Source organism: Pseudophryne corroboree (assembly GCF_028390025.1).
Source record: "Pseudophryne corroboree isolate aPseCor3 chromosome 3 unlocalized genomic scaffold, aPseCor3.hap2 SUPER_3_unloc_18, whole genome shotgun sequence".
Classification (NCBI taxonomy): Eukaryota; Metazoa; Chordata; class Amphibia; order Anura; family Myobatrachidae; genus Pseudophryne; species Pseudophryne corroboree.
Window position 1 is genome coordinate 1,694,024 of NW_026967506.1, and position 8,228 is coordinate 1,702,251.

Consider the following 8,228-nt stretch of genomic DNA (forward strand, 5'->3'; position numbering starts at 1 on the left):
TCATCCGCCGCCCTCCCCGTCACGTCGTCCTCCTCCGCCGCCCTCCCCGTCATGCCGTCCTCCTCCTCCTCCACCGCCCTCCCCGTCACACCGTCCTCCTCCTCCTCCGCCGCCCCCCCCCCCGTCACGTGGTCCTCCAACCTCCGCCGCCCTCCCCAGCACGTCGTCCTCCTTCTCCTCTGCCGCCCTCTCCGTCACGTCCTCCTCCTCCTCCGCCGCCCTCCCCGTCACGTCGTCCTCCTCATCCGCCGCCCTCCCTGTCACGTCGTCATCCTCCTCTGCCGCCCTCCCCATCGCGCCGTCCTTTTCCTCCGCCGCCCTCCCCGTCACGTCCTCCTCTGCCGCCTTCCCCGTCACGTCCTCCTCCGCCGCCCTCCCTGTCACGTCGTCATCCTCCTCTGCCGCCCTCCCCATCGCGCCGTCCTTCTCCTCCGCCGCCCTCCCCGTCACGTGCTCCTCCTCCTCCGCCGCCCTCCCCGTCACGTCGTCCTCCGCCGCCCTCCCCATCACGTCCTCCTCCTCATCCGCCGCCCTCCCCGCCACGTCGTCCTCCTCCTTCTCCGCCGCCCTCCCCGTCACGTCGTCCTCCTCCGCCGCCCTCCCCGTCACGTTGTCCTCCTCCGCCGCCCTCCCCGTCACGTCGTCCTCCTCATCCGCCGCCCTCCCCGTCACGTCGTCCTCCTCCGCCGCCCTCCCCGTCATGCCGTCCTCCTCCTCCTCCACCGCCCTCCCCGTCACACCGTCCTCCTCCTCCTCCGCCGCCCCCCCGTCACGTGGTCCTCCAACCTCCGCCGCCCTCCCCAGCACGTCGTCCTCCTTCTCCTCTGCCGCCCTCCCCGTCACGTCCTCCTCCTCCTCCGCCGCCCTCCCCGTCACGTCGTCCTCCTCATCCGCCGCCCTCCCTGTCACGTCGTCATCCTCCTCTGCCGCCCTCTCCATCGCGCCGTCCTTCTCCGCCGCCCTCCCCGTCACGTCCTCCTCCTCCTCCGCCGCCCTCCCCGTCACGTCGTCCTCCTCCTCATCCGCCGCCCTCCCCGTCACACCGTCCTCCTCCTCCTCCGCCGCCCCCCCGTCACGTGGTCCTCCAACCTCCGCCGCCCTCCCCAGCACGTCGTCCTCCTTCTCCTCTGCCGCCCTCCCCGTCACGTCCTCCTCCTCCTCCGCCGCCCTCCCCGTCACGTCGTCCTCCTCATCCGCCGCCCTCCCTGTCACGTCGTCATTCTCCTCTGCCGCCCTCCCCATCGCGCCGTCCTTCTCCTCCGCCGCCCTCCCCGTCACGTCCTCCTCCTCCTCCGCCGCCCTCCCCGTCACGTCGTCCTCCTCCTCATCCGCCGCCCTCCCCGTCATGTCATCCTCATCCGCCGCCCTCCCCATCACGTCGTCCTCCTCCTCCTCATCCGCCGCCCTCCCCGTCACGTCATCCTCATCCGCCGCCCTCCCCGTCACGTCGTCCTCCTCATCCGCCGCCCTCCCCGTCATGTCCTCCTTCTCAGCCGTCCCTCCCCATCACGTCCTCCTCCTCCTCCGCCCTCCCCGTCATGTCGTCCTCCTCCTCTGCTGCCCTCCCCATCACGTCTTCCTCCTCCGCCGCCCTCCCCGTCACGTCGTCCTTCTCCTCCGCCACCCTCCCTGTCACGTCGTCCTCCGCAGCCCTCCCCGTCACGTTGTCCACCTCCTCCGCCACCCTCCCCGTCACGTCGTCCTCCTCCGCCGCCCTCCCCGTCACGTAGTCCTCCTCCTCATCCGCCGCCCTCTGTGATGCTGTGTGAAAGCTCCCCCCCTCTGTGCTGCTGTGTGAAAGCTCCCGATCCGCCCTGTGGTGCTGTGTGAAAGCTTTCCCCCCTCTGTGAAGCTGTGTGAAAGCTCCCCCCCTCTGTGTTGCTGTGAGAAAGCTCCCCATCCCTCCTGTGCAGCTGTGTGAAAGCCCCCCCCTCTGTGCTGCTGTGTGAAAGCTCCCTCCCTCTGTGCTGCTGTGTGAAAGCTCCCCCCTGTGCTGCTGTGTGAAAGATGGCCCCCCTGTGCTGCTGTGTGAAAGCTCCCCATCCCCCCTGTGGTGCTGTGTGAAAGCTTCTCCCCTCTGTGATGCTGTGTGAAGGCTCCCCCCCCTCTGTGATGCTGTGTGAAAGCTCCCCTCCTGTGATGCTGTGTGGAAGCCCCCCTGTGCTGATGTGTGAAAGCTTCCCCCCTCTGTGATGCTGTGTGAAAGCTCCCCCCTCTGTGCAGCTGTGTGAAAGCCCCCCCCCTCTGTGCTGCTGTGTGAAAGCTCCCTCCCTCTGTGCTGCTGTGTGAAAGCTCCCCCCTGTGCTGCTGTGTGAAAGATGGCCCCCCTGTGCTGCTGTGTGAAAGCTCCCCATCCCCCCTGTGGTGCTGTGTGAAAGCTTCTCCCCTCTGTGATGCTGTGTGAAAGCTCCCCCCCTCTGTGCTGCTGTGTGAAAGCTCCCCTCCTGTGATGCTGTGTGAAAGCCCCCCTGTGCTGATGTGTGAAAGCTCCCCCCTCTGTGCTGCTGTGTGAAAGCTTTCCCCCTTCTCTGTGATGCTGTGTGAAAGCTCCCCCCTTTGTGCTGCTGTGTGAAAGCTCCCCATCCCCACTGTACAGCTGTGTGAAAGCTCCCCCTCTGTGCTGCTGTGTGAAAGCTCCCCCTCTGTGCTGCTGTGTGAAAGCTCCACCCCTCTGTGCTGCTGTCTGAAAGCCCCCCTCTGTGCTGCTGTGTGAAAGCTCCCCCCATCTGTGCTGCTGTGTGAGAGCTCCCCCCCGTGCTGCTGTGTGAAAGCTCCCCTCCCCCTGTGCTGCTGTGTGAAAACTCCCCATCCCCCCGTGGTGCTGTGTGAAAGCCTCATTTCCTCTGTGCTGCTGTGTGAAAGCTCCCCATCCCTCCTGTGGTGCTGTGTGAAAGCTCCCCCCCCCCTCTGTGATGCTGTGTGAAATCTCCCCCCTCTGTGATGCTGTGTGAAAGGTCCCCCCCTCTGTGCTGCTGTGTGAAAGCTCCCCATCATCTCTGTGGTGCTGTGTGAAAGCTGCCCCCCTGTGCTGCTGTGTGAAAGCTCCCTATCCCCCCTGTGATACTGTGTGAAAGCTCCCCATCCCCCCCTGTGGTGGTGCTGTGTGAAAGCTCCCCCACCCCTCTGTGCTGCTGTGTGAAAGCTCCCTCCTCTGTGCTGCTGTGTGAAAGCTCCCCCCTCTCTGCTGCTGTGTGAAAGCTACACCCCTCTGTGCTGCTGTGTGAAATCCCCCCCTGTGCTGCTGTGTGAAAGCTCCCCATCCCCCTGTGCTGCTGTGTGAAAGCTCCCCCCTCTGTGCTGCTGTGTGAAAGCTCCCTCCCTCTGTGCTGCTGTGTGAAAGCTCCCCCCTATGCTGCTGTGTGAAAGATGGCCCCCCTGTGCTGCTGTGTGAAAGCTCCCCATCCCCCCTGTGGTGCTGTGTGAAAGCTTCTCCCCTCTGTGATGCTGTGTGAAGGCTCCCCCCCCTCTGTGATGCTGTGTGAAAGCTCCCCTCCTGTGATGCTGTGTGGAAGCCCCCCTGTGCTGATGTGTGAAAGCTTCCCCCCTCTGTGATGCTGTGTGAAAGCTCCCCCCTCTGTGCAGCTGTGTGAAAGCCCCCCCCCTCTGTGCTGCTGTGTGAAAGCTCCCTCCCTCTGTGCTGCTGTGTGAAAGCTCCCCCCTGTGCTGCTGTGTGAAAGATGGCCCCCCTGTGCTGCTGTGTGAAAGCTCCCCATCCCCCCTGTGGTGCTGTGTGAAAGCTTCTCCCCTCTGTGATGCTGTGTGAAAGCTCCCCCCCCCTCTGTGATGCTGTGTGAAAGCTCCCCTCCTGTGATGCTGTGTGAAAGCCCCCCTGTGCTGATGTGTGAAAGCTCCCCCCTCTGTGCTGCTGTGTGAAAGCTCCCCCCATCTGTGCTGCTGTGTGAGAGCTCCCCCCCGTGCTGCTGTGTGAAAGCTCCCCTCCCCCTGTGCTGCTGTGTGAAAACTCCCCATCCCCCCGTGGTGCTGTGTGAAAGCCTCATTCCCTCTGTGCTGCTGTGTGAAAGCTCCCCATCCCTCCTGTGGTGCTGTGTGAAAGCTCCCCCCCCCCTCTGTGATGCTGTGTGAAATCTCCCCCCTCTGTGATGCTGTGTGAAAGGTCCCCCCCTCTGTGCTGCTGTGTGAAAGCTCCCCATCATCTCTGTGGTGCTGTGTGAAAGCTGCCCCCCTGTGATGCTGTGTGAAAGCTCCCCCCTCTGTGCTGCTGTGTGAAAGCTCCCAATCCCCCCTGTGATACTGTGTGAAAGCTCCCCATCCCCCCCTGTGGTGGTGCTGTGTGAAAGCTCCCCCACCCCTCTGTGCTGCTGTGTGAAAGCTCCCTCCTCTGTGCTGCTGTGTGAAAGCTCCCCCCTCTCTGCTGCTGTGTGAAAGCTACACCCCTCTGTGCTGCTGTGTGAAATCCCCCCCTGTGCTGCTGTGTGAAAGCTCCCCATCCCCCTGTGCTGCTGTGTGAAAGCTCCCCCCTCTGTGCTGCTGTGTGAAAGCCCCCCCCCCCGTGCTGCTGTGTGAAAGCTCCCCCCCTCTGTGCTGCTTTGTGAAAGCTCCCCATCCCCCCTGTGTTGCTGTGTGAAAGCCCCCCCCCCCCCCCGTGCTGCTGTGTGAAAGCTCCCTGTGACCGGACGGTAACGTACGAAAGCACTCATCCCTTTAGCGTCCCGTCCCCAGTACACAGAATGGATGTTTAGGTCACACGGGACCTGATCACATAGGGGATTCCCGCTTACCGTCAGTAACCGCCTGTTACTGACTCCTACCACTGCGCTGTGGGCGCGTTTATGCTGCCACCACCAAACTCCTAACCTGCCGTGGCGTTTGGAACCACGGTTCTGCTCTGTATGTGCCAACACACTGCCTTACCACACCTGTGTGGTGTTGACGAATCCCCACTAGTCCTCTACCGGTAGCTGGCGGAAGGCGGAACTTGGAGATGCTGATTCACCCTAGACAGCCGGTGAACGGGGCCAAGTTTCGCATAGCTCTGTTGGTCACAAGATGACGCAATCTTCTTGAGGCAGATGATGTTTTAATGCTAACAAATAGTCCTGAAAAGAACTTAGCAGTACAGTGAGATGTTTACAGCAGAATGAAGATGGTACAATACACTTTCAGCTGCGGGGTACACTGGGCTCCACAAGTCTGGACAATGGGGTGTAGAGTAGGATCTTGATCCGAGGCACCAACAGACTCAAAGCTTTGACTGTTCCCAGAATGCACAGCGCCGTCTCCTCTATAACCCCGCCTCCCAGCACAGGAGCTCAGTTTTGTAGTTGGTGCTGCAGTAAGCAGGCACTTAACAGAGGGGCTGCTCCAAGCAGCCCTAAGAAAAGCTTTTTATGAGGTAAAAAGTGAAGACTTCAAGAGCAGCAGTGGTAGATGTCAGAAGACATTCTCTGCTGCAGCTCCAGCTCTCCCCAGCGGCGCTGTACACTCCCGAGCCCTGGTTGCCGGATACCTACAGCGGAGTCTCCGGTTTTCTTCACATCAGGCACACACGACGGGGGCTTTCCAGGATCGCGTGGCCACGCTTTGGGAGGTGGTAAGTGGGTCCCGCTCGCGGGACCCTGACTTTATCGCGATCCGACGCGGTCAGTGGGAGGCAGGCCGCGCGCGATGGCGGTGGACACTGTGACAGTACAGGTGATCCCACTAGATCACCAGGTCATGGGCGCAGGTCAGGGTTTTCTCTCTAAACCACTTCTTATATCGCCCACAATACCCGGTCGTTTTGCCAGCAGGGGGATAAGGCTTAGACCTGAAGCCCCTCCCCCAGCCCCAGGGCGCCATTTCTAGCAAGTGTTCCCGCCCTGGAGCTGCATATCTGTCTCTCCCTCACTCCCTGTCAGTGTCTGGGCGCCATTACTCCTCAGCTCACTGTTCCTGGGACTGCTTGGGCAAATCCTCCTATATAAAGCCGCCTGGTTGTCAGCGCTGTGACTTTACATGACACTTAAGTATTCTACCTGCCTATTAGTCAGTGTTAGTAAGAAAGAGTGCACTTAGTCAGGGTTTATAGTACAATTACCCTGTGATATACATCCAGTTCTTACTGTGTACTGTTATATCTATTGTTATATAGCTGTGTAAGCTAGTCCAGTGCAGTATTATTGTTAGTAATAACCTCTGCATTGTACAGACTGTGACTTTCTGTGTGTGCATTGATAGCTGAGTGGTGTCCATCTCGTGTCTTTCACTCAACTTGCTATCCCTATATTCTATAACCTGAGGGGGCTTGGTGCGTCAGGTTTTATCTAATATAGGATTTTCACAAAGATATACTGTATTACGTATTTCTCTGACGTCCTAGTGGATGCTGGGGACTCTGTAAGGACCATGAGGAATAGACGGGCTCCGCAGGAGACTGGGCACTCTAAAGAAAGATTAGGTACTACCTGGTGTGCACTGACTCCTCCCTCTATGCCCTTCCTCCAGATAGTTAGAATCTGTGCCCGGCCAGAGCTGGGTGCTCCTAGTGGGCTCTCCTGAGCCTTCTACTTAAAGAAAGTATTTGTTAGGTTTTTTATTTTCAGTGAGCTTCTGCTGGCAACAGACTCACTGCTACGAGGGACCGAGGGGAGAGAAGCAAACCTACCTGTTCACAGCTAGGTTGAGCTTCTTAGGCTACTGGACACCATTAGCTCCAGAGGGTTCGAACATAGGCGACTGTCCTCGATCGTCCGTTCCCGGAGCCGCGCCGCCGTCCCCCTCGCAGAGCCAGAAGAACAGAAGCATGAAGACGGCGAAATCGGTGGCTGAAGACTCCTGTCTTCATTTAAGGTAGCGCACAGCACCGCAGCTGTGCGCCATTGCTCCCACAGCACACCACACACTCCGGTCACTGTAGGGTGCAGGGCGCTGGGGGGGGGCGCCCTGGGCAGCAATTGAAGTACCCTTTGGCATAAACTACATATATACAGTCAGGCACTGTATATATGTAAAATCCCCCGCCATTTTTTCTCACACAGAAGCGGGACAGAAGCCCGCCGCTGAGGGGGCGGGGCCTTCTTCCTCAGCACACCAGCGCCATCTTCTCTTCACAGCTCCGCTGGAAGGACGCTCCCCAGGCTCTCCCCTGCAGTATCCTGATACAAGAAGGGTAAAAAGAGAGGGGGGGCACATAAATTTAGGCGCAAATTTGTATATACAGCAGCTACTGGGTAAACACTGAGTTAGAGTGTAATCCCTGGGTTATATTGCGCTGGGGTGTGTGCTGGCATACTCTCTCTCTGTCTCTCCAAAGGGCCTTGTGGGGGAACTGTCTTCAAATAGAGCATCCCCTGTGTGTGTGGTATGTCGGTACGCGTGTGTCGACATGTCTGAGGTAAAAGGCTCTCCTGAGGAGGTGATAGAGCGTATATGTGTGTGAGAGGGTGTCTCCGTCGACAACGCCGACAGCTGTTTGGATATGTGTAAGGGCTAAGGTGAAATTATTGCACAAAAGATTAGAGAACAGACAGGGAATCTACCCATGTCTGTCCCTATGTCACAGAGACCTTCAGAGTCTCTCAATGCTCACTATCCAAAATAATAGACACTGATATCGACACGGAGTCTGACTCCAGTGTCGACTACGATAATGCAAAGTTACAGCCAAAATAGCAGAAAGGTATTCAATATATGATTATTGTAATAAAAGATGATTTGCATATCACTGATGACTCATTTGTCCCTGACACAAGGGTACACATGTTTAAGGGGAAGAAAGCTGAGGTAAATTCCCCTCCTCTCATTAGGAAAAAGAGCGGGAATCTCCAGACAAGAGACGGCAGCTTCCCACAAGAGAATTCTCAGGCTGTATCCTTTCCCCACTAGGGCCAGGATGTGCTGAGAATCTTCCCCTAGGGTGTCCTGTTTGCACAGACGGTAGCCCTAGCTATTCTCAGGGATCCTGCAGATAGCGTGCACATTCTAGTACACTACTCAGACCGGCGTTTGTGTCGGCATGGGTTTATAGCGCTGTGGCAGCGTGGACAGATACCTTATCAGCAGAGATTGAGACCCTAGTATGCATATAGATATATATATATATTGAAGATGCTGTCTTAAGAGATAGATATATATATATATATAAAATATGCCCAAAGAGACATGAGTATACTGGGTCCTAGAGTCAAAGCTATGTCGATTTCTGCTTGACGTGTCCTGTACAATATGCAATGGACAGATGATGCCGACTTAAGAGGCATATGGAAGGCTGAGGATTGTGTGGAGAAGGG

General features: G+C 58.2%; 1 protein-coding gene across 1 annotated transcript; it reads right to left on the minus strand.

The window, feature by feature from the left end:
• Positions 1-1,479, minus strand: LOC134983553 (sarcoplasmic reticulum histidine-rich calcium-binding protein-like). The gene has a single exon (XM_063949200.1). It carries the CDS (start codon positions 1,477-1,479, stop codon positions 1-3), a length of 1,479 nt encoding a protein of 492 aa, XP_063805270.1.
• Positions 1,480-8,228: the final 6,749 nt, after the last annotated feature.

Bases quoted from the DNA above. Each gene is read 5' to 3' on its own strand.
- LOC134983553 (XM_063949200.1), bottom strand. From the start codon at position 1,479: ATGACGGGGAGGGCGGCGGATGAGGAGGACGACGTGACGGGGAGGGCG.